Source organism: Tachysurus vachellii, chromosome 1 (assembly GCF_030014155.1).
Source record: "Tachysurus vachellii isolate PV-2020 chromosome 1, HZAU_Pvac_v1, whole genome shotgun sequence".
NCBI lineage: Eukaryota > Metazoa > Chordata > Actinopteri > Siluriformes > Bagridae > Tachysurus > Tachysurus vachellii.
Genome location: NC_083460.1, coordinates 17855502 through 17881354, shown reverse-complemented (window position 1 = coordinate 17881354; position 25853 = coordinate 17855502). Strand labels below are relative to the sequence as shown.

Here is a 25853-nt window from a genome sequence, read left to right as displayed (position 1 = left end):
ACAGATTCTTTCATTTCTGGCTTATATATATATATATATACATATATATATATATATATATATATATATATATATATATATATAGTAGGTAAATTTTAGGTCTCACAACTCTTTAAGATAATTATATTTTTGTACTCATGTTTTAATCACATTGAGTATTAAATGCCGTGTAAATGCACATACATTAAATACACACATTGTTTATAACAATTAATAACTAGCTGTTAAACCCCAACCCATACAGTAGATGAACAAACTATTGTAGGACTATTGTTAATAAGTTAATAAAAAATTTATAAAATGTTAATAAAAAGTTAATAAAATATTGTTAATAAGTTCCTGTTTGTAAGCACACAGCTTGAGCGTCTATGTTTGGCACTCACTGACTTAGATGTATAGAAATAAATGGCATTTAATAACAGTAACACTCCATAAAGTAGCTCAGGGAAACCTGTAGCTCAGCGATTAAAGCAATGAACAATGTATGAGATTAGCAGCAGTAAAGCAGCATGAACACAAGAACAAGAACACAACTGATAAACATGTGATAAGATACTCAAGCTCAGCAGTGGCTTCTCTGACTTACTGAGATAATGTCAGGCCAAAGGTTTAACACTTTATCACGCTGTCTCTCTTTCACGTGGTGTACAGTTTTGATTGATTCACCATTGTTCTGCTTTTTTTGACAAACATACTCTAAAAGCTCTAGTTAAAGAATATTCTTCTTTCGCAAGCCACTATCCGTGTTTTCTCCCTGTCATACGATGTATATGATTTTGTGAAAGCGCTCATTGTAAACTCTCACAGCACACTCTGAGCTCTGAAACTGACTTTCAGAACATTTCACACATCTCTGATGCTCACACTTACAGCTAGACCTTTACCAAATCCCCCCCCCTCACATTTACCCACTATCTTTCCTTTTCTTTTCTTCCTTTTGTAAACCATTTGCATTTGAACCCTTCATTACATGATAAAACAAAAAAGGGCTGACGGTGGAGTTAATAGCTCTGGTCACTCCTTCACTCAGCATGTCGCCGGAGACGGCTGGCTCGACGGCCCCATCAGTAAAAGATCAATCAGCTTGATTGGTCTGGTAACATGTAAGACTGATAACAGAAACAAGCACCCCGTAGCCTGAGAGACGAAATAGCTCCTGCAGGCCAACGACTGCTTATCATTTCATCAAAACTTGTCATGTAACCAATGTACCTGTAATCCATAGTATAAAATACCTAGCCTAAGGTCTCAGGTGTAAATCTAAATACATATAATACTAAAGTCAGCACAAGAGAGTGTTAAATGTGACCTGATTACATTAGTTTAATAAGTAGAAGTTGATGGATTTTTCTGTATAGTGTCATACAAAAGATCAGCTGTAGCACAAACGTCATAAGCACAGTACAGTTTTAGAAATATAAATATTCCACTAGACAAAGTTTAAAGGTAAAACGGGATTCTTTAAAGAACTTTGATAAATATTCTCGTAGGTTCTCTACTCTCCGAACTGCAGTGATATATCACATTAAAAAGCTCGATGACAACTGCATTCTACATTATGTACCTTTTGTAAATTTTGTTCAAGGCATAATAATACAAATGTCCCCCTATATATTCTTTCTGAGTAACCAGATTGGACAAAAATGATCACATTTTATAAAGAATGGATCACAACTACAGCACACAGAATATGTGTCAAGCGTGTCTAATGTACTGATATGGTAACAGTCTGTACCATGAAAATTGCAACATTCCTTATTTATGGCTTTGAGCTTGGACCTGATGCCCTTTTCAAATGCAATCAAAAATGAGAAAGCAGCTGAGCTTTTGACCTGATTAGAAAGAAAATAAGAAGGCTGAATAAAAAGTCAAAGGATGAAATCAATCACGAGGTCAAGATTCCTTCAGGGACAAACACAGAATATTAGGTTTTCCTGATTAGTGTAACAAAATATTTAGTGTTTGTCACTGTGATATACTTTTATATGGTTAAATAAACGTGAACACCTGACAATCACACCTTTATGATGTTTTTTCCCAAAATGTCTCCATAAAGTTGGAAGCACACGTTTGTAGAGAACATCTTTATATACTGTAATGTTTTTAAGATTTCCCTTCACTGGAACTAAGAGGTCCAAACTTGTTCCAGCATGACAATGCTCTTGTGTGGAAAGCAAGCTCCATAAAGATGAGGATGTGTGGAAGAACTCAAGTGGCCTGCACAGAGCCCTGACCTCAACCCAGACCTGAACAGACTGGATGGTCGATTGTCAACATACGTTTGACCACATAATGTATGTCATTTAACAGTGTTAATTAAATATGATCAGATTCACTAATCGCTCCATGATGATAACATAATGCAGAATAAAATGCAGACCCTAAATCTTTCCCACAAATTTCTGATTGAAATATTTTCATTCTTCTCAACTGTGTAACCCATAATTTAAAATCACAATCAGGAACTCATCCAAGTTATCTACTAGAAAGGTATCAAAAGATCACTGACAAGTCAAAGATCCTAACATGTCCTCACAGCACTTTAGCTTATTGACTGCTTACACTCAGAAGGTGGTCGTTGTACCCAACTCCTCCGATGGATTATTGTATGGGCGGGAGGGTTGAGGTCCAGCTCCACGGAGGCACTTTCATACCCTTTGTTCTGCTCCCTCCCCCTTCCTAGGTCCTTATAAAATGGCCACATCTCCTTCAAGTTCTTCAGTCCCTTCCAGATCCGCATCAACAAGAGGTAAGCTGAGAACTCCTTGGCTGATTCTTAAAGGATATTTGAATTGATAAATTGGGTTAGGTTCTTATTGCTTTTAGCAAAACCCTAAAGACTTATAGGTCTGAGACTTTGCTTTAGTGAATGAGATTTCATCTTTAGCCACACAGAGCACAGTATGTGATTTTTACTAGTTTTCAGATCAAACTATAAATTAAATCTGTCTCACTGAACATATATATACCCTGTATGAATGTAACAGGTAATGTCTATGAACTGACATCAAATATTATATTAATTTAAGAAATCATGAGAAGTTTTAACTCTAGACTGCTCTAGTCTTGTTTTTTGCCATTGTAGTAAATGCTGTTTCCTACTCAGATGTTCATTTTTCCTTTTTTTAATTCTCCTTACAGATCCATCATGAAGTTTGTGGCTCTAGCTCTAGCTGTTCTGCTGGCTGCAGGTAAAGAAACTTACATAGCACAGTACAAGCTTTGCATATGTCCTCTAACCCTAACCCTAACCATTCTTACTAATACGACTGTCCAGGTTGCCAGGCACGATTCCTGCAGGCCGATGCTCCCTCTCAGTATGAACACATTAGAGCTGGAGTGGTGACCTACCTCAACCAGTTTAAGGATACAGCACAAAAAGCTATCGACCATCTTGATGATGCTGAGTTCAAGGATTACAAGTAAGAAATAAAGCTAGTACTGATAATACGGTGAACATTATCCCGTTCTTATAACTTTGCTTCCAACCAGTTGATATGTTGGTCGTCGTTTTTCATGTTTTGTTTTTTCGTCTTTTTCCTGCACAGGGCACGCCTCAACCAGGGCCTGGCCAACATTGAGACCCTGCTCAACTCTGCCTCTGAATCCCTTGCCCCAGTCCGTGCTGGGATAGGACCACAGATTGTTGAGGGCATTTCTGGTGTTCGTGAGAGGATTGCACATGACCTGGAGGAGCTGCGTAAGGAGCTGGAGCCTAAGCGAGAGGAGCTGCGCCAGGTTGTGAAGAAGCATCTTGATGAGTACCGTGAGAAGCTGGAACCTGTGCTGAAGGAGTATTCCGAGAAGAACCGCAAGCAGGTTGATGAATTCAGGGCCAAGTTTGAGCCTGTAATCAAGGAGCTGCAGGAGAAAATCAAGGTCAACGTGGAGGAGACCAAGTCCAAACTGACCCCCATTGTGGAAACCCTTCGCAACAAACTGACCAAGGGCCTTGAAGAGCTGAAGGCCACATTTGGACCCCATGCCCAGGAGTACAGAGAGCAGATTGAAGGTATCTTTACCGAGCTGCGCCAGAAGTATGAAACTGGGGAGCTGCAGCAGAAGCTGAAGCATTTGGGTGAGGAGCTCAGACCCCAGCTGAATGGTATCTACAGCACCATTGAGAAGGCTTTTAGGGAATAAACACCTTCATCTGCTGTTTGTTTGCCTACAGTGCAGTATAACATGCTTCCTTTATTCCTTGTTTATCTTTATTTCCCTACTTCCTGTGGTCCTCAGTAACAGGACTGTGGGGAACTGTAGGGCCTGCAATCACACAGGGTCTCATCAAGACCTGCACTTTCCATTCATCACATGAGTTGATACACAAACTGGACCTTTTGCTTTCAGTCCTACAACATGCCATTCTGTTGAATCTTCTGAATCAAGCACATGCCACATGTTAAACATTTTTGTGTAACATCCATGAATGCTTTATTGTATGTATAGCTGTGCTTCATTGTTGTCAGAAACTGCTGAAAGAATGGCTCATTAAAATAAAAAAAAATGTTACAAATACATCGTTGTCTCATGATGTCTTTTACCAGTAACTAAGAGAAGAGAAGAGAAGATTAGATTAGATTAGATTAGATTAGATTAGATTAGTTAGAAGACTAACTAGTTTATTTTGATAAAAAAAAGTCAACAAAAACAAATACCGATTGTTCTTTTGTAATAAGAAAGTGACATGGGACGAAATCCAAAAACCTAGATTTGGATCGCTGACAACAAAATAAGATGCTGAGGATTTCCTGCTTTGTATATTCTGCCTGACTGAGGGACAAAAAACCTCAAGTTCTTTCTTTAAAGGTAATAAAGAAAATGAAAATAAATAAACAAATAAAAAAATGTTGAATCTATTTGAGATCGAAACAAAATACACAAAATATTAAGCACAAAAGTCAAAATCATGCAACTGTCTGATCAAAGAGCATCCTGCCAAATGTGTGTCTAGCCCATCATTGGTCCTGGAACCCATCCTGCACTCTGTAGTAGCAGTTCTATGCTTCTAAAACACCTGATTCAACTTATTAGCCCTTCCTGAATTGACAGGGAATTCTCTAGGACCAAGGCTGGGAGTCTAGCCCAATAATAAATGACAAGTTTTTCATCATTATTCACAAAGTAAAGTTTATTTTAACGTACAGTAGATATACTCATTCCCTTTTTGCTATTCACATCATAGAGATATCAAAAGCTATTGCACTGATGAGTTTAACATTTGAATATGTCCTCACAGCACTTTTTAGCCTCTGCTGACCCTCCTACGCTGGTGATCATTGTACCCAGCTCTTCCATTGGTTCATTTGGGGCGTGAGGGTTGAGGTCCACATGGAGGTACTCTCACACCCTCCTTCCTGCTTCCTCCCCCTCGTTAGGGCCCTATAAAATAGCCAAGTCTGCTTCAAGTCCCCCAGTCTCTTCCAGACCTGCATCATCAACAGGTATTTGCTAAATAGGTTTAAGACTTAATAAGTCTTAATAAGTCTTAGATAGACTGAAATAAGATCTTTATATCTTTCTGTAGGATCTTCATATCTCTATATTTGTGTAAATTAAAATTTTAATAATAATAATTGGACATTTTGAAAAGATTCCATATCTTGCTTGTGTTAATGGTCTCTCAAATCTCCTCATATGTCTAATGTTCTTTTGCTTGTTTTCTAACAGATCCATCATGAAGTTTGTTGCTCTAGCTCTTGCCTTTCTGCTGGCTGCAGGTAAACACTGTTTCATAGCATATTACATGTATTAAATGCTCCTTATAGGTCGTATGACAAGAAAGTTCTTAATTAAAATGACTATCCAGGTTGCCAAGCTGAATTAACGCAGGCAGATGCTCCAAATAAGTATGAGCACATCAGAGCTGGGGTGGTGACCGCCCTTACCCAGGCTAAGGAGTCAGCACAAAGAGCTATCGATCAGCTTGATGATGCTGAATTCAAGGATTACAAGTAAGACATAAAGTTAGCATTTATCATTCAGAGAACATCCACTCCTCCTCAAAATCTATCACTTATAGTTTTTTTATTTTTTACTCCAAATAACTTTTTAATGTGTTTTTTCTTCTTTGTCCTGAATAGGGCACGTCTCACTAAGGGACTGGAGTTCGTTGAGCACTCCATCACGTCTGCCGCTGCATCTCTTACCCCATTCCGTGAGGGATTGGGACCCCAGTTAATTGAGTACTTTTCTTCTACTCGCGAGAAGCTTTCCAATGACATAGAGGCGTTGCGACAGGAGCTGGAGCCTAAGTGTAAGGAGCTGAGTGAGGTTGTGAAGAAGCATCTCGTAGAGTACCGTACACTGCTGGAGCCTGCACTTAAGGAGTACACTGAGAAGAACCAGCATGTGGTGGAGGAGTTCAAAATCAAATTTGAGCCTGTAGTCAAGGATCTTCAAGAGAAAATCAAGGTCAACGTGGAGGAGACCAAGTCCAAGCTGACCCCCATAGTGGAAATCATTCGCAACAAGCTGACCAAGATCCTTGAGGATCTGAAGACCGAATATGGACCCCATGTCCAGGAGTACAGAGAGCAGATAGAAAGTGTCACAGCGGATCTTCGAAGCAAGTATGAAAGTGGGGCGCTGCAAGAGAAGTTCACAAAACTGGTTGAGGAACTCAAGCCCAAGCTGCAGGATATCTACGAAACCATTGACAAGGCTTTCAAGGCATAAACACTCTCACTCACCTTGCTTTGCCACAGATCTGCCTTAAAATCTTCCATCTCAATTACCTTACATCCTGTTATCATCAGGGTCTCTTCAAGAATTCAGCACTTTCCATTCATCACATGAGCTGATGCAAAAACTGTAAAAAAAAAAATATGGCCCAATAAAATACAAACAGTTTCATGTTAATTTTATTGACTCGTGTTTTCTTTTGCAATTGCTGTGTAATTAAAAACTATTAATTAATTAATGAAATCATATACAGTATGTAATGCACATATATTACTGAAATATCACTTTTTTTCTTGCAGTTCAAACACATAATAAGACCACCATCGATTATTTAGTTTTAAAACGGAAGAACTAGAAGGTTTACATATTAAACACAAACATCTACGAGAAAGCAATATTCATGGTGTCGAGTATTTAGATTATTAGGATAATAAATCATCAAACACTGACAAATCCTTTGGCTTTTTGTTGGTGTGCTGTTTTAATTAGTATTAGATGGATTAGACAACCAAACCAATTCCCTCTGGCCAAGACATCAACACTAAGCCATAATCCTGCACCATGAACAGTTTATTCACCCTATCAATTTTAAGCTAATGGTTCTTTAAATAATCATCACCTCCTAAAAAAACAAAAGATAAAGATTGCTTACATTTGCAATTAATTATTTAGATTTGTTAAGTACATTCATTTAGTTGATAATTTGGTCAAAAGCATCGAATTGGTCAACAAGTCAGAATACAATTCCTGATCACAGAGACAACCTTCGATTTGGCCACCAAATATTAATTATATGACATTGTTATTATTACTAAGTCCCTTTAAATATATTTGTACTACAGAAATTAAATATAGTGTCTACTGTCAGTTGCTGTACTAGAACATTACTCAACACATTCTGACCAAACAGAAGTTCAATAAAACGGTTCATGGACATGAATTCTCTGTATCTCATATGCAGAACATTATTAGCTGATCCATTTTATCTGCCTGACAGCCCCTTCAGGCAACCCAAAGGTCAGTTTATTTAGCACAAATGCTAAGGCCAAAGTGGTCACCATGGGTCACAGGGGAACACAGAGCACCCTTGTTGCCTTGTTTTACCTTCGCACCAGGAACTCATGCTAAAAATGCAATTAGCTGCGTGTCGAATGCTGCCATTGGTTTTTAGGGATGTTTGATCAATTGGCAACAAAGCTTTTTGTCTATAGATGGTGTCGTGTCTTTGTCTTCACTCAATATTCTAAGGCAATATATTTGTAATTATCTGTATATGGTCTCTGATATTTTGTCTCCGAGGATCAGTATGACGTCAGTGAACGAGGTGTCGAATGAAATCCTAATTAGCATTTCAGAGTGTATAAAAGCCAGTCAACTAAGCTTGATACAGCTTGCCTGGTTCAGGATTCGTCATTCTGAAGCAAATTCTGATAAAATCCGGATTTAATTGGAAACGCAGGAAGTAAAAAGATCTCAAACTGAAGCTGTGATGAACGGTAATGTGCTACGTATTTATTTCTTAGTTTTTTTTATCATACCAAATGTCTTTGCTTGCTATATTAATCATGTTGATGTGAAATATGTTCATATCAATGTTTCCTCTTGTTTCCTAGTCTCTAAAATAATGCAGACCAGTTCGATGGGTGCAACTTGCTTTCCAGAGGACACTGGCCCGTGTGCCAAAGCCCCTCAGGTTGCAAGGATCAAAGTTCAGCTGGAAACATACAGGCTTTGGCAACAGTTTGACCAGCTTGGCACAGAGATGATAGTTACAAAAGCTGGAAGGTTGGAACAAACATTTCAATATTACAGGGAACTGTAATTGTATGTACATGTAAATGAGACTGTTTATTTATTTCAGACCTCAAATTTAAGAAATCATAAATATATCTCACCTAAATGATATTGATATCTCTTTATTTATTTTTTTAATCACGCCTAAGCTTTCAAAAAAGATCGTATTGTATAAGGAGCAAAGTTGGTACCTCAAACACAAGTTGCTGGATAACCCTAAACATTTCTGTCTGCGTTCCTGTTCGGCCGCTGCTTCACAGTCCAAATGAAAAGTTTAAATAGAGTTTTCTCCCTTTCAAATGTTAGATGTTTATATTGTAATTGATGAACACAGGACTATTGATAGTCGGGATTTTTTACACTGGAAGAATTCGGATCGGTTTTAAAGGATATGGAATGTTGTTACACTAAGTGTTTCTGTACTCGCCAACCTTTTTTATTGTGATGTGTTGATTTTATTTTGCACTTGCTTTGGCTGTTTGTCAAAACCTTGTATGTCAGATCTCTCTTTAAAAAAAAAAAGATTATTAACCACAATGAGACCTTAAATAAAACAAATGGGAAGAAAACACATAAAATATATGTATTATTTGCTGTCTATGTGCTTGCTACAGGACTGTAAATTTAAGGTTCCTTTCGGTACTTTTCTTTCTTATGCTTTTCTTTAGCTTGCTACATAAGAGAAAGTTTGTTCGTAGACCCCTAATGCAAACCATCTCAAGAATACCTGAGGAACTAGAAGGCAGAAGGAAGGCATTTCTAAAATAAATATACTTTTGTGTGTGTTCTAAAAGAAGGATGTTTCCTACGTTCCAAGTTCACATCACAGACATGGACCCTGCAGCAGAGTACGTCCTCCTCATGGACTTCATTCCGGTGGATGATAAGAGATACAGGTACCAGATTTTCATATATGTTATGGTTCTTTGGAGTATTTTGATGGGGAGATGAAGCTAGGAATCATTCATTTTCCTTAGAATCCTTCAAGAACCTAAGAGTACAGACTTGCATCTGATCTATTCTGGAATAATAGGCAGCTTGGTGTGCATTCAAAGTGAGTGGGACTCTGTGATTCAGGTTGTTTCTTGCTGCGTTGCAGGTACGCCTTCCATAGCTCTTCATGGATCACGGCGGGTCGTGCTGATGTCGCGATCCCAGGAAGAGTGCATTTTCACCCAGATTCGCCAGCACGTGGGGCCCAGTGGATGAAACAAACTGTCTCGTTTGACCGCCTCAAACTTACCAACAACCTTCTTGATGATAACGGCCATGTAAGTATAGCGGAGAGAGAAACCGTGTTTCTGTAAACTGTGTAGAAATTAGAAATTTAGTGTACATATGTATTTGCATTGTGCAGATCATCTTGAACTCCATGCACCGGTATCAGCCACGACTTCATGTAGTGCTCGTTGACCAAAGTAGAGACTGTCAGCGGTCGGCTCATCGCAACTTCTGTACTTTCTCCTTCCCAGAAACCCGATTCATTGCAGTCACCGCCTACCAAAACCACAGGGTAACGAAAAGCCCATTCAGTCCATATATTCATGTTTGTCTTGGCCGTGTCTCGATCGTGAAGTAGAGTAGAGGGAGGAAATAAACACTCCACACCACAGCCCTTTTGAATTCCAAATCTGATTGGTCAGAAGGTTTTCTTATTATCTTCTCTAACACTTTATCATCTCATCTGTAATAACAGCTAATTCACTTGCGTGGGAAAATGCGTCAAATAATCTAAGATCTACAGAAGACTAATAATAAACAGATTAGAAAATGTGTTAGTGAACTAATAAAAAAATACATTGACATGGTAAAGCTTTCTATAAAGACATTATGGAAACATTAACATTATTAGAAAGAGGAACCACAGGACAAACTATTACCTTCAACAGAGAAATGAAAAGTGATAACAGGAATTAATGAGGAATCTCATGAATGTTCCACAACCGTTGAAGTAACTACATAGTAATCACATAGAAATACTATATTTAACATAGAAAATGTTGCAGAAGCTGTTCATTGTGTCAGAATAATGCTTCATGACAGTGTAATTAATGTATTAATTTAGAACGTTGGCGTATATGCTTCATAAATGTTTAAGACATGGTACAGAAATCAAGAGGCGTCAGATTCCTTAAACTGAAAGATTTGGCATAAATCATTGCATAAATTGGCAATGCTGCATAATTAAAGCTTTATGTAATGTTTATGAACGTGTTATGAACTGGAGTGTCACTTCTGTGAGACGTTACATAAAACATTGTAACGACGAGTTTTGACATAAGCCTTTAATAAAGCATCTAACACTGTTACATAAAAGCTTTGTGTAATGGTTATGAAGCCCATATGTAGGTATCCTCAAAATAAAGTGCTAGCAAAAGACTTTATTGTTCACACTACACGTGTAAGATGTTCTCGCATCTCAGAAAGAGTTTTGAGTTATCATAATATGTCGCAAAATCCCTGAATCTTAATATTCAGTACTGAATAAGGATTTAAAGGGCTCCGAGCACTCACTTATGTATATTCTTTCGATGTTCATTGGTGTGTTGCTTTCTACTGTTTAGATCACACAGCTGAAGATAGCCAGCAATCCTTTTGCTAAAGGCTTCCGCACTACAGATGCTAATAACTGGTATGTCCAAAAAATAGTCATGTTGATGCATTGTTGTTTCCTAATCCTTAATGAACTTTTAATTATTGTAAATTTAATGTTACAAATTGTGCATGTGCTTATTGCTTATCTTTATTCTGGTTATCTGTTGAGAGACTAAACCCCCATAATGCAGCTGAAACAGGTGAAGGCAAACTGAACCTGGATAGACGTTTGCTTTCTGTTACCTAAATAGCCTTTTTTCAGTATAGTAAAGAACTGTATAACAGATGGAATTAACACTTAACACATAGAAGGTTCTCCGCTTGTTTTTGTAAAAGCTCAAAGCTTATTATGCAGTGGTGCAAGTTGTCTGCCATAATCTAAAGTGGTACTGTCTTTCTCGGACAGGTCAGCAGATGGGACCAAGTCTCACCTCTCTCATTCCCTCTTGCCCTTGCACCCTCAAGAAAACTCACCACACCTTGGCATGACAACAGACAAGCAACATGTATACCGTGAGTTCTGTCCATTTCACCTGTCCAGAGTTCCATGCAACAAATCTGTATTAAAATATATTAAAATATTCAATCTATCTATAGTTAAGTAAGGGGAAACTAATCAACGATGGCTGGGGGTGTCGTGGCCCAGAGTGAAGATGGTTAACTCGAATTCAATTCATTATGGTTTTATTTGGATATGCAGTTTATTTCTAGATGCTTTTAACAGTGTCACAAAGCAGCTTGACTGAAATATCTAAAGGTGTCCTATAAAAGTGTCTCGCTCCTCATTTACACAGCAATTTGAGAACAATTAGGGTGACCCATACTCAGAATTTGTTCTCTGCGTTTAACCCATCCAAAGTGCACACACACAGCAGTGAACACACACACAGCAGTGAACACACACACCGTGAACACACACCCGAAGCAGTGGGCAGCAATTTATTCTGCGGCGCCCGGGGAGCAGTTGGGGGGGTTCGGTGCCTTGCTCAAGGGCACCTCAGTCGTGGCCGGCCAGAGTCTCGAACCCACAACCTTAGGGCTAGGAGTCAGACTCTCTAACCATTAGGCCATGACTGCCCCCAATATTTTTTTTAAGTGTAACTGATTTGATCACGTCATATTTTTTATATATTGATAGTTAATGATAGTTAAAGCTCCAGTAGTAAGGGCACTGATCAAGGAGTTAACCATTTTAAGGTCTCTCTCTCTCTCTCTCTCTCTCTCTCTCTCTCTCTGTCTGTCTCACTCTCCTTCTCTCTTTCTCTCTCTCTCTCTGTCTGTCTCTCTCTCTTTCTCGCTCTCTCTTCCTGTTGTTGATAAATGTCAGTGGTGACGTTTTATGACGTGGGTTTGTGGTCATGTCACCTGGAACTGAATCCTCAGTATCCCGGGGTGTTGTGTCATGAACCATGATCCTTAACAGTGACTGAACTCAAAGTACCGACTCACAATCCAGGGAGCTAATTGAGATGCAGCCACATTCTTACTGACTTTATAAATGTTACCTCACCTTGATGTTAAAGATGTAGTCATGTTACAAAAATCCTGAAGACTCACCCTTGTCAAAAAAAAAAAAAATGATAAAAAGAGCTCACACTGGAGATTCCTTCCATAAATGTTAAATAAACTGCCATTCACAGAGGGAGCGGCCAGTACCACTGAGAGTAAGAGGAGGGGGAGACATGCTCATGTCCACACTGCTCCTATTGTCCCTTTGTTTCACTGTCAGTGGGACACTCTTCAGCCAGCAGAAAGAAGTCACCTTGACTGAAGAAAAGTCAACGTGTTAAACGTTAAATATACGTTTTACTGTTTTCTTGTAAAGCCGTCTTATAATCTAATACTAGTGCATGATCAGAAGTGTTTTGTTTGCCTGTTTAACTCTATAGACCACTGATTTTATAAATGTCTCTCACAATAAATTGCTGAAACCTTCCTTGGAATCAATTCAATCAAACGTTGTGTATTGTAACACATTTGTGAAGTCCAGCCAAATATCTACAGTTTATTTCGCTTCATCCAGCTAACAGACATTTAAACACACAGTAGGTCAAGTGCCTGATGTTTTTATTTTATAGCAACTCTGATCGACAAGCATGTTAAACACAAAGCCTAATTAAATTATAAATCTAGCCTGTATGACAGATTTGCCAGTGAATTGCGGTTCTGAGGGTGATGAGAGAGGTCTGAGTTGGACATGTAGGCTGTGGTTGTTCTAACAACAACTCTGAACAATCATGGTGAGCAGAAAAGCATCACAAAACACCCAGTTTCAGGAACCTTGAGGCAGATGTGCTCATGATCACTCACGTTAGCTCTGAAGTTGAGTCTGTACAGTTCAAGACTGAAGAACATTTATTTTTTTTTAATCTTCAGTCATAAAGACCAGTCAGCTCATGTTTTTATGGGAATTATTTACATTAATGTATAATATTCTTGTTAGATTGCTGTCAGCTAAAATGTGATCCCTTGTTAATCCCTTGGCTATGTAATACACGCTAAAGCACTCTAGAGCTCCCCATCATCTTTGTCCAATATCACGTTGAATAAAACTACATTACCCATAACACCATTCGCGCACGGGTCTCTCATCACTTCGCCTCGAGACGCGTCTGGTGCATCCGGATGCGGGCAAACATGGAGGAGGCGGAGATGTGGACCGGACGGAGAGATGCGGATTATGGTGGTTAGGCAGTGAAAAGGAAGAGAAGGACAAAACTGGCGTATTTTCGGGTGTTTAAAATGCGTTTTAGCAAAATGTGGACTGAATTGTTTTGGGAAATTCGTCTGCAAGAAGAAACCAGGCGTGAAAAGCGATGCTGTAACCTGTTATAGGACATGCAGTAAATCAGGACAAACACGGGCACAGAAACAGTACAGCCAAATGGACCGAATCTGACGTTTTAATTCATTATCATAAAAAAGTCGTGTCATTTTTCTGTATTTTAAGAGAAAACAAAATCAGAGGCTGCTCTTTAAATCAGCAAATGAACGCGCTACAGTTGGACCCGTGATTAAGAGTAAAGATGAAAAGCTCCTTTCAGACCGGTCTCTTATTGTGCTGCAGCATTTCTGCTGTATTTGGAGCTGCAGATCCTGGAGTGATGTTGCGCGTTCCCGTGCGTAAAGGCCCCGCGCGCGCTCCCGCGCCACACGGTGCGCACGTTCGGAGACCGAGATCGAGCGGAGAGGTTAATTTCGTGGACATGGAGGATAACCTCCGTGGAAAGTCAGGACAGGGCTACTATGTAGAGATGGCTGTTGGAACACCGCCTCAGAAGGTGAGCAGGCTCTCTGGTTACACCCCTAATATCCCATAATAATCTATAAAGTAAAGTATACAACGTATATATCCATCCATCCATCCATCCATCCATCCTTCCATCCATTTTCTGTACCACTTATCCTATTGTGGGGATCTCAGGGGATCTCAGAGGACTGAGGCTTGAGGCAACAAGGCTTGTGATTGGGTGTGTGATTGTGCCCCCCAGGTGTCCCACCCATTCACACACACACCCATTCACACACTGTGGACAATTTAGAGATGCCACTCAACCTATAACACGTGGGGAGGAAACATGCAGGCCAGGAGGAAAACCCTGAAACATGGGGAGAACATGCAAGCTACATGCTCACAGGTTGGAGGCAGGGATCAAACCCCACAAGGGCATATATACACACACACACACACACACACACACACACACACACACACACACATATATATATATATATATATATATATATATATATATATATATATATATATATATATATATATATATATATATATATATACTCGATATAATATATCGATATATATAATAAAATGATACACTTCCAAATATGCTAGATTCAGCTGCATAGATTATTCATCTTCAGAGTTGAGGTGGATTTGGAGTCTAATCCCAGGAATGATGTGTGTGAGGAAGGAACACACCATGAATGGATGTTGCTAGTATTGGGAAGTTGGAGGAAAATGGAAAATCAGGAGGAAAGTCTTATAGATTTAACCATCACACAGACAGTAATCCAAGCTCATGACTCTGAGCTATGAAGCAGAAATGCTGTGTATTTAAAATGTCCTACTAGAAACTATTGTGATGTGTGCTATAAAAAGATATAGACTACTTTTAATAAAGGTTATTATATTATTATTAAATAGGACAGCTAATATAAAATAAAACTAAAACTTGATTCATAAAGTGTTTGTGATGAATGAACGAACATGTATCAGGTGGAATATTTACTCCATCATTCTTTTTTCCCCAAAGGAGAAAGTAAATGTAGATTGACTAAGCACATATTGTCTGGTCAAAGTACAAATTACACACGAGGACAGATGACATTGGGTTTTTTTGTTTGTATGTTTGATTGAAAAGGTTATTACTGCTTTACCATGTTTGGTGTTCAGAGTAAACACAGCATGAACCCAGTGGAGCATTACAGCTTTGAAGCCACAGAATTACACATTCACATTTAAGTAAATACTTGTCTAATAGTTTGCCATCATCATTGATGCTGTTGATAGATCTTAGATTTTCACCTTCATATTTGGAAATCACAAGGAGCGGCACGGAGGCTTCTCTTAATCATAAAAATGAAATATAAAAATGGTCTAAATATAAAATGAATGATGTCCAGCATTATATCAGAGTCAGACCATTGTACAACGTGATATTTAGAAAGAGACAGCATAATTGGCCTTTTCTGTTGCTGCAGCTGTGGTATCAGGCACAACTCGCCACCGACTCACTGAATCTAGCCCAGTTCTTAATGCTAGAGGGCAGGCGGCAGGCTGTAATCCAGCGAACATAAACAGGAAGCAGTTCTGAGGTCTTAGGGGTCAACGTCTAGGATCAGAGTTTATGGATAGAGCTGTACATAAAGTAAAAGTATGTGTGTGTTTCAGTGTGTGTGTGTGTGTGTGAGTGTGTATGTTTGTGGGTGTGTGTGTATGTGTGTGTGTATGTGTGTGTGTGGTGTGTGTGTATGTGTACATGCGTGAGTGTGTGTGTGTGTGGTGTGTGTGTTTATGTGTACGTACGTCTGTGTAGGTGTTTGTGTGCGTTTGTGTGTGTGTGTCTGTGTGTGAGTGTGTGTGTGTGTGGTGTGTGTGTTTGTGTGTCTGTGTGTGTGTGTGTTTGTGTGTATGTGTGTGTGCGTGTGTGTTTGTGTGTGTGTGTTTGTGTGTGTGTGGTGTGTGTGTTTGTGTGTCTGTGCGTGTGTGTGTGTTTGTGTGTGTGTTTGTGTGTGTGTGTGTTTGTGTGTGTGTAAGTGTGTGTGTGTGTTTGTGTGTGTGTGTTGGAGTGTCATGATGGCAGGATGCAGACTGCTGGCATGGATGTATCTGTCCTGAAGGCCAGGAAACCTGCACATTTGCCCTATGACCAGGGAAATCACAGAGAAAGTGTCAGAAATAGAGATGAGCGGTCAGCAGCCATTAATTCATGAAGGAGTGATAATTATAGCAGGGGCTTAAAAAAACAGGAACTTTGCTTACTAGCATTTTAGGAAATTATTATATATACAGTGCACCTCAGTGATGAGTTTCTCGATTCAGATTGCAAATAACTTTCCATAAAAACACGGCTATTAAAATGCAGTATTAATGCACCAGTTGTAACATGTTATTTTAATAGTGACAAGGTTCATATACACAAATGATAGTGTACGGTTATGGAAAGGAACGTAATTATATTCGCACACACTGGTGTCACCCAGACAAGGACACGTTCCATTTAGAGAATTATTATTCATGACATTTTTAATGTTACTATTTTTATTTCTATTCACATCATTAGATTTTCTACATTTTTTTTACTTTTTTAATAGTCAAAATACACAAATCTATTATTAATGAGTTAAATGAATGAGTTTATAGTCACTGACATGAAACACCTCCACTTTGATTCAGAAATTCTGTTACTGGGAGTGTGAGCACCTGACACCTCTCTCTCTCTCTCTCTCTCTGTCTCTCTCTCTCTCTCTCTCTCTCTCTCTCTCTCTCTCTCTGTTTCTCTGCATCACATTCTGCACAGTCAGTGAGTCTTGCAGTTAGGCAGTCGATCTCTGATAGCATGCAGGAAGATGATCAATAATATATCTGCTCTTTTGCTACAAGGAGAGCCTGAGTTTCCAAGGACACTCACTACACCGTCTGGTCCCCCGAGTACTGAATTCACTGAATGTGTGTGTTGCAGTTGAACATCCTGGTTGATACAGGGAGCAGTAATTTTGCAGTTGGAGCTGCAGCTCACCCATTCTTGCGTCGATTCTACCACCGCTCTCTGTAAGTATTCCCTGACAAAGCTGACACAAGGATCAGAATAGCACAAAGAACTGTGTTTCAATACACTGCTGACTTCTCTGTCGCATCGTGTCACCTTCGTAACGTCGACTTTGAGGCGACTGCAGACTTCAGAAGCAGAATTTTCTCAGAAAGTAACGTGGTCTGATGTCATTGGCTGTGAGATTCATCAAAATAATATCAGAAAACGCTATTTGTATTACAGTTCATTACATAAGTATTAACTATCTGACATAATGCCTTGTAATTGTCAAATATACATTATAGCAATAGTCTTTGTTCACATGTCCAAGCTTGTCATGACGTTGGGGTCAGACACGACACCACATCCCTGGAGTACGAAGAGTTAAAGGCCTTCCTCAGGGGACCAACAGTGGCAGCTTGGTGATGCTGGGGTTTGAACCCCCAACCCTCTAATCAATAACCCACTGCCTTTAACCAGTGACCCATCATCACCATCATTGATTTGCACCTTAACAATTGTGTATATGTATCGTGACACAAAGTTTAATGAAACAAAAAAGCAAATTTTTTGTATTCAACCCATAGATCAATAATTGTTAAATACTGATAGATAGACAGAGCATCTCTGTCAGATTCACTGAAATTGAATTGTGGTAAAAAAAATTTTATACATATAAAGGTTTTTGTTTTTGAATCACTTCTGTGTCACTATGGTATGAGGAGGTATGTGTTAGCCTAGTGGTTAGTGTTAAGCTGACACTGCTGGGCCCCTGAGGAAGGCCCTCAATTGTTGGGTTGCATAAAAAACTTGGTGCTGAGTCTCCAACATGCCTTTTAGGCAGACTGGTAAGTCTTATGGAATGTTTTGTCTATAATTGCTTTCTTTCACTCTCACCACTTTTTCCAGGAATGTCCAGGTTATGGACATCTCCAACACCTTCAGACTGACCGCTGGACTGTTAGTTGCCTCTCTGAAACTTCTTGGTGCTTTGCAGTGTGTTCAAACTTTGACATATTGATTGATTGATACATTTCCTGAACTTTGTCCGGGACTTGTTTTGATAGCCCTGTGGTCTTCATGATGCTGTTTGTTTAACACTGAAGTTTTCCAAGAACAGGTGTAATTATGCTGAGGGCATGTGGTACTTTATTTGTTCACTCCATTCAACTTATTATGTTCGTTTTGAAGGCAACTTGTTCCACCTTAAACTTATTCACAGCAATGAGGGTGAGTATTTGAGGGGACATTTCCTATTTTCTGATTTGTATTTGTTTAGATTTATGACATTTAATCCCAGTAAAGATCCTTTCCATGTTATAACACTACAGAATGGGGGATTTTATAGTGGCTTTGTCTCTACTAGCTCAAAATTTCAGACCCTTTGAAAATAACACTGGTTAATGTAAAAGATTTTTATTTTTATCGTTATTTAATGTTTTTTTTAGATCTGTGTCATACAAAGACCTGGGTCGAGGTGTGTATGTGCCGTATACACAAGGGCGCTGGGAAGGTGAGCTGGGAACAGATGTGGTGTCGGTCCCCCAAGGCCCCAATGTCACACTGAGGGCCAACATCGCTGCCATCACCCAATCAGATCGATTCTTCATCAACGGTTCTAACTGGGAGGGAATTCTAGGTTTGGCCTATGCTGAGATCGCCAGGGTCAGTTTGATACATGGCATTTTATTTATTTTATTTTACTGCTGTTTTAATTTGACAACATGTCACCTGTACAGTCTCTATAACGCTAAATCTTTTCCATTAATGAAATATTTTACCCCAAAATCATGGTATAATATAAAGACTTGGATAATATCTCATATTATGTGTTGTTATTCATGTCTGACCGCTCACCTGTTCCTCTCCTCTTTTCTCCTCTTTTCTCCTCTTTTCTCCTCTTCTCTTCTCTTCTCTTCTCTTCTCTTCTCTTCTCTTCTCTTCTCTTCTGACCCATATTATGTCCTTTTTCCATCTCATTTTGATTTCTCTTTCCACATTTCCTCTCCTCTCCTCTCCTCTCCTCTCCTCTCCTCTCCTCTCCTTTCCTTTCCTTTCCTTTCCTCTCCTCTACTTTCCTCTCATTTCCTTTCCTCTCCTCTCCTCTCCTCTCCTCTTCTTTCCTTTCCTCTCCTCTCCTCTCCTCTCCTCTTCTTTCCTTTCCTCTCCTCTCCTTTCCTCTCCTCTCCTCTACTTTCCTTTCCTTTCCTTTCCTTTCCTATCCTATCCTCTCCTCTCCTCTTTTTTCCTTTCCTCTCCTCTCCTTTCCTCTCCTCTCCTCTACTTTCCTTTCCTTTCCTTTCCTTTCCTTTCCTATCCTCTCCTCTCCTCTCCTCTCCTCTCCTCTCCTCTCCTCTCCTCTCCTCTCCTTTCCTTTCCTTTCCTTTCCTTTCCTTTCCTTTCCTTTCCTTTCCTTTCCTTTCCTCTCCTCTACTTTCCTCTCATTTCCTTTCCTCTCCTCTCCTCTCCTTTCCTTTCCTTTCCTTTCCTCTCCTCTCCTCTCCTCTCCTCTTTTTTCCTTTCCTCTCCTCTCCTCTCCTCTCCTCTTTTTTCCTTTCCTCTCCTCTCCTTTCCTCTCCTCTCCTCTACTTTCCTTTCCTCTCCTCTCCTCTCCTCTCCTCTCCTCTCCTCTCCTTTCCTTTCCTGTCCTCTCCACTCCTCTCCTCTCCTCTCAGCCTGATGAGAATCTCGAGCCTTTCTTTGACTCTCTGGTGAGACAGACGAGCGTTCCTAACCTCTTCTCCCTGCAGCTCTGTGGAGCAGGTTTCACTCAGAACTACAGCCTGGGCAGTGCCACAGTGGGAGGCAGTATGGTAGGAGAATATTCTTCCTCTTTAGCCTGACAGACACACACTTTACTGAATGTCTCTGTAGATAAGTCACATATTAATGTGATAACATGATTTCCCGCAGATCATCGGAGGGATCGACTCTTCGCTCTATGTGGGAGACTTGTGGTACACTCCGATTCGCCGTGAATGGTATTACGAGGTCATCATAGTTCGGATTGAAGTTAACGGACAAGATCTCAACATGGACTGCAAAGAGGTGTGACTGCAGAAAAGCTTTTTAGGCAAAAAAAGAAGTCAAGATCAACAGTTTTTTGTAATTCCTTATCAAAAACTGACCCTATCATCACTTCCTCTGTGTCTAACAGTACAACTACGATAAGAGCATCGTCGACAGCGGCACCACAAACCTTCGCCTCCCACGCAAAGTGTTCCAGGCGGCTGTGAAGGCCATCGAAGCAGCTTCTTCAGTCAGTATCTGTTTACTCTCCTTTCCCATTCTCTGCTCTCCTTTTCCTCCTGCTGTCTGTGACAGAGAAAAATGAGACCTGCACTCGTTTCCTGCAAGCACAGCACATTCAGCTCTTTGCTTCAGTCCCCTGCTTGAGCTGTATCACTCTTTAATCCCTTTGGGTTTTTTCTAGGTAGAAAGTTTTAAAATAGATCGGCCTTGTTTCTTTTAAGCACGATGTACGATACGATACAAATACGGCATGTCCAACAATGTACACACCAGATTACTGACACCACAAATACTCAACTTTACTAGATGACAGGGCTGAGAGTTTAATCGACTTTTTAAGGTATCTCGATATATATCTTTAAACGAGAAATAGGATGAGAAAATACCGTTTATATCATTATAGTTTAATTCTGCACTAACTCTCCCTCTGCGGGCAAAAAAGGCTTCGCCCACAATTTCTCCTGCAACATGGAGGTGTTTCCCGAATTGAAGAAATGCATTTCAAGTAGCTGGATGATGAAATGATGGAAACTTCATACATTCAACAGTTACATAGCAGAAGGGGGCGGAGCTACCAGATGCCTGGTGACTATGATTGGATAAATAATGTGTGACCGCATTAAATAACAGTTTGTCTCAATGACATCAGTGACTTTTATCTCAATCTGACCGTAGCTTAGTTATAACACCTAACACAGTGCAGGGACGACAGTGCAAAAGTGCTGAGAATCCTGCTTCAGTGCAGGGTTTCATAACTCCGGTCGTTTTAATCCTGATTCTAGTGTGAAATGTTCCTCTAGCCAGGATTAAAGCTGGGTTTAGAACGACAAAGCGCCGGTGTTGAGCAAAGTCTGAAAAGCTCTTGCGTTTGTGTCTAAGTGTGTATGATTTACGAGGTTCAAATGACAATCGCAAAACAAAGAGAAAAAAAACAACGCTATTTTAGTTCTTTTGCAGAAAGATTTCTTTTCTTTATTTCTTTTCATAATCACATTATCATTCACTTCTATTAACCTCTAACCTCCTGGAGTGTTTAATCTAAGAGAAGATGGTGTAGATGGATGTTTTTTTTTTAACTACAATGTAGATGAAACCTGCATCTAGCCTGTTTAACCACACACACGTTAACAAAGATTTCACACAGACGTTGTGATCTATGAGTTTGTATACTCTGTGTATTTATTGAACGTAAAATCAAAAACGACTGTTGCTTTTAAATTTTCTCAGAGGTATAATTGTGTTCTTCAAAGAGACAAAAAAAAAAGAAAAGAAAGAAAAACACCAGCTGTCTCAGCAGCCTTCTTCTTCTTCTTCTTCTTCTTCTTCTTCTTCTACTTTAGTCTTTAACTGTTAGAGGTCTCCACAGCGAATCGTCTGTTTCCACCTAACTCTATCCTCATCATCCTCTACTCTCGCACCAGTTACCTTTATGTCCTCATTTAACACATCCATATATCTCCTCTTTGTCCTTCCTCTTGATCTCTGACCTGCAGCTCTTACCATCTCCAACATCCTTCTATCAATATAATCATCTCCCTCCTCTGTACATGTCCAAACCATCTCAATCTAGTCTCTCTGTCCTTGTCCCCAAAACAGCCAACCTGAGCTGTCCCTCTGATGTGCTCGTTCCTAATCCTGTCCATCCTCGTCACTCCTAAAGAGAACCTCAACATCCTCATCTCTGCTACCTCCATCTCTGCCTCATGTCTTTTCCTCACTGCTACAGTCTCGTATATATATATATATATATGTGTATAAAATTCAAACTTATGCCCCACCCATTTGGAGCTGTTCCACAATGCAGTAATACCCTGCTACTGGATTTAGCTGTTTTAATAACATACAAGTGTTAAATTACAAGAATTGTGATGTAATTTCAATAGAAATTCACTCACAGTATGTTGTGAGCTGGATAACTCAGTGACTTTCAGTGAAGCAGCATCATTTGTTTCTGAAATCACTCAGGTATTTTTAAGACAAGGTGTTGGTATAGGGCGAGAAATTTGCCTGAGGGACAAATGTATATTATTAGATCAGACAATTTTAGTTTAATTCCATTTTACTCGTATAGCGCTTATAACAATAGACATTGCAGCTCTACAGAAGGCATATAACTATAAAGATTATTGATTTTACAATAAATAGATTATAGATCATAATATAGATTATACATTTTGTTGTTTGTGAATATATCCATCCATCCATCCTTACTTGAGTCAAGGGTACTCGGGGTACTCCAGGGTACTCAGGGACACTCCGGACAGGGAGTTCACTCATCACAAGGCACAATTACACACACACAAGGATCAAGACTGAGATTGTGCTGTTTCAGTAGTCTTTTCTTGCAGGTTTTCTTACTTATGGCAAGGAGCCAGGTTTTCACCAGAAGTGATTTGTTGTAAGCATTTGTGCGCCATCTGGTGGCACAAATATGTAACGTCAGGAATATATTTTTAGCCTCAGTGTCTGATAACGTGTCCTTGCAGTTTCTATGATTACTTCAGCAGCTCTTAGAAAACTGTACAATATTCAGGTGAGATGAAATATCCATGTGAGACCACAGTAGATCTGAACACTGGGAGAAAACCAGCCCAAAACCATGTGTATGGCAGTGTATTAGTAACAATAGAGAAAGACCTGTACAGGTTTGAATCTCAGATTGCACAGTAGTTGATTTGTCACAATACAGAATAACTTACTGTACTAATATTTGGATATAAACAGTTTTGTAATTCTTTATCAATCGTGTGCTAATTCTCATCCTCTTTCTCTCTAAAACACAGACTGAGCAGTTTCCTTCAGGTTTCTGGCTGGGTGAACAGTTAGTCTGTTGGCAGGCTGGCACCACGCCCTGGCATATCTTCCCCGTCATTTCCCTCTACTTGATGAGCGAAAACCGCAACCAGTCCTTTCGCATCTCCATTCTGCCACAGGTATGTGGGGTTGTGTTTTGTGTTATATGAGTATTTGATTATATTTACATAACTACATGCTACATAACTAGAATTGAATTGTGTGTGTGTGTGTGTGTGTGTGTGTGTGTGTGTGTGTGTTTTACATATCAGCCTAGCATTAATTCGTAGGATAGTAAAGGTGTGTGTGTGGGTGGGTGGGTGTGGTTGTGGGTATGTGTGTGTGTGTGTGTTTTGATCTAACACCATCTCTCTGTCCCCCTCTGCTTTCTGCAGCAGTATCTCAGGCCTGTAGAGGATGTTGCATCAGCGCAGGAGGACTGCTACAAGTTTGCTGTGTCACAGTCGAGCACAGGAACCGTCATGGGTGCTGTCATCATGGAAGGCTTCTACGTCGTATTCGACCGGGAGCGTAAACGCCTCGGCTTTGCTGTCAGCACTTGTCACGGTAAGACAGAAAAAGAAGCTATTTGTCTGTTTTTGCCATCTGTCAGTCTGCAATACACAAGACTACACACCTTACATGTGGTGTTTTATTATCACTTACAACGAAGGACAACTTACAGCCGTAGGATAATTACTAAGGACATTGAAGACATATCCAGATAACATCTTCCTGTTCTTATGCTTGATTAATCGCCCATTTATCCGCAGTTCATGATGAGTTCCGTACAGCGTCAGTTGAAGGCCCCTTCCACGGAGTAGAGCTGGAGGACTGTGGCTACAACGTGCCTCAGACAGACGAATCTACCCTTATGACCATCGCCTATGTCATGGCGGGAATCTGCGCCCTCTTCATGCTGCCCCTCTGCCTCATGGTGTGCCAGTGGCGCTTCGCCCGCTGTCTTCACCCACCCAGCTCCGGCGACTTTGCAGATGACTTAAACCTTCTGAAATAAGCCATAATTTTAGCATCTCAACTCACAACGAGGCCACTGCTGGGACCGCACTGAGAGTCGATAAGAGAGGGGATCAGGAATAATGTCATGGTGTACTGTATATAGGCAAAAAGTATCTTTATGGCATGTGATTGGACAGTTGGTGTGATAAGGGGAGTTTAAACCTCACATTTGATGATCCTGTCTTATTTAGTCTTTCAACTGTGGACAGCCACGTCAAAGTCTCCTAAGTGTATAATTGCTATGACAAGTGTGTGCGTGCGTGTGTGTGTGTGTGTGTGTGTGTGAGCTCATACGATGTTATAACCTTTACTAAAAACCCGAAACTTGAGATAATAATGTGCGATTTCTGATTATTTGTAATTTATAATGCCAGCCTTTGAGAAGGAACTCACGCATTTACTAACCACACGGAGGATCTGCTATTATGAACATATTATAAAAGCTTACAAAGATTATTCAAAGAACTTTTATTTTAAAGGTCTGTTTATGGCTCACGTATGTAACAAAAAGCTGTTTGTATTTGCACTTATTTCATTGATCGTGAAGCTGAATAGTATTGTGCTGGTTTAATGTGGGACATATGGAGATATTCTGTACACACATCTGATACTATAAATATATTTTACACACACACACAAGGTGATTGACACGTGACTAGCCTTCAGAAAGTCCATATTCTGTTAAAGAAGGCATATGAATTCATGCAAATTTTGAACTCGCCTATGCAGTAAATTAGTATGTTACGCATTTCAAGCTAGCTACAGGTCAGTCAATGCAAATGACATATTTAACTGAGACACTTGTTTTAACGGTTACAGGAATGTGATTTTTTTTTTATTTTTATTTTTTTACCGTTCCTTATACTGGACTATGCTGAAATACTACAGTAGGATTCAAATTGTTTGTCTTGATTTGTTTTCATACAAAGCACTATTCATCATGTAAAAGTACACATTCAGATCTGACTCTTCGGTCCTTCCTGGTCTGAAAATCACTAAAATCAACAGGACAGAGGGTAAAAATCTCCTGGTATAAAAGTGGAAATGGTAATATCTAATAAAGGTGAATTATCTTAATTCTACGCAACGTGTCTGCCGACATTCTCGATACAGCAGGTCACTTCATTCGCAGTGAAAACAGGAAGAAGAATAAAATCTAAGTGTAACTTATTCCATGAAATTATTCTGTGTAAATTCTGGCCAGCTTTACTGAGTCGTATCAAAATAACTTTGATTTTCTTTCTGTGGCGCTATTCACAATAGACACTGTATAGATAAAAGTGACGTGACATACGGCTAAGTACGGTGACCCATACTCAGAATTCGTTCTCTGCATTTAACCCATCCAAAGTGCACACACACAGCAGTGAACAGACACACACACCGTGAACACACACCTGGAGCAGTGGGCAGCCATTTATTCTGCGGAGCCCAGGGAGCAGT

At 39.7% G+C, this 25853-nt stretch overlaps 4 protein-coding genes across 5 annotated transcripts; all 4 read left to right on the top strand.

Annotated features, from left to right (window-relative positions):
• Positions 1–2681: 2681 nt before the first annotated feature.
• On the top strand, positions 2682–4518 carry LOC132841215 (apolipoprotein A-I-2-like). The gene is made up of 4 exons (XM_060863514.1): positions 2682–2749; positions 3142–3191; positions 3278–3422; positions 3549–4518. The coding sequence occupies exons 2-4, from the start codon at positions 3149–3151 to the stop codon at positions 4141–4143; spliced, it is 783 nt and encodes a 260-aa protein (XP_060719497.1). The 5' UTR covers positions 2682–2749; positions 3142–3148; the 3' UTR covers positions 4144–4518.
• Positions 4519–5339: 821 nt separating this feature from the next.
• LOC132849414 (apolipoprotein A-I-2-like) lies at positions 5340–6861 on the top strand. The gene is made up of 4 exons (XM_060875550.1): positions 5340–5444; positions 5671–5720; positions 5810–5954; positions 6084–6861. The coding sequence occupies exons 2-4, from the start codon at positions 5678–5680 to the stop codon at positions 6676–6678; spliced, it is 783 nt and encodes a 260-aa protein (XP_060731533.1). The 5' UTR covers positions 5340–5444; positions 5671–5677; the 3' UTR covers positions 6679–6861.
• A 929-nt stretch (positions 6862–7790) lies between these two features.
• LOC132849398 (T-box transcription factor TBX10) lies at positions 7791–12999 on the top strand. The gene is made up of 8 exons (XM_060875549.1): positions 7791–8180; positions 8298–8469; positions 9273–9374; positions 9578–9749; positions 9836–9991; positions 11043–11110; positions 11480–11586; positions 12714–12999. The coding sequence occupies exons 1-8, from the start codon at positions 8174–8176 to the stop codon at positions 12842–12844; spliced, it is 915 nt and encodes a 304-aa protein (XP_060731532.1). The 5' UTR covers positions 7791–8173; the 3' UTR covers positions 12845–12999.
• On the top strand, positions 11480–25490 carry bace1 (beta-secretase 1). Of its 2 annotated transcripts, none has more exons than XM_060875548.1 (9): positions 11480–11586; positions 17277–17365; positions 18794–19010; positions 20021–20158; positions 20259–20393; positions 20503–20604; positions 23381–23530; positions 23786–23957; positions 24164–25487. In XM_060875548.1, exons 1-9 carry the CDS (start codon positions 11578–11580, stop codon positions 24406–24408), a joined length of 1257 nt encoding a protein of 418 aa, XP_060731531.1. In that variant the 5' UTR covers positions 11480–11577; the 3' UTR covers positions 24409–25487. The 2 variants fall into 2 exon arrangements, with proteins under 2 accessions (XP_060731531.1, XP_060731530.1); XM_060875547.1 differs by lacking the exon at positions 11480–11586 and adding an exon at positions 13632–14354 and having other exon boundaries at positions 24164–25490.
• The last annotated feature ends 363 nt before the right edge of the window (positions 25491–25853 follow it).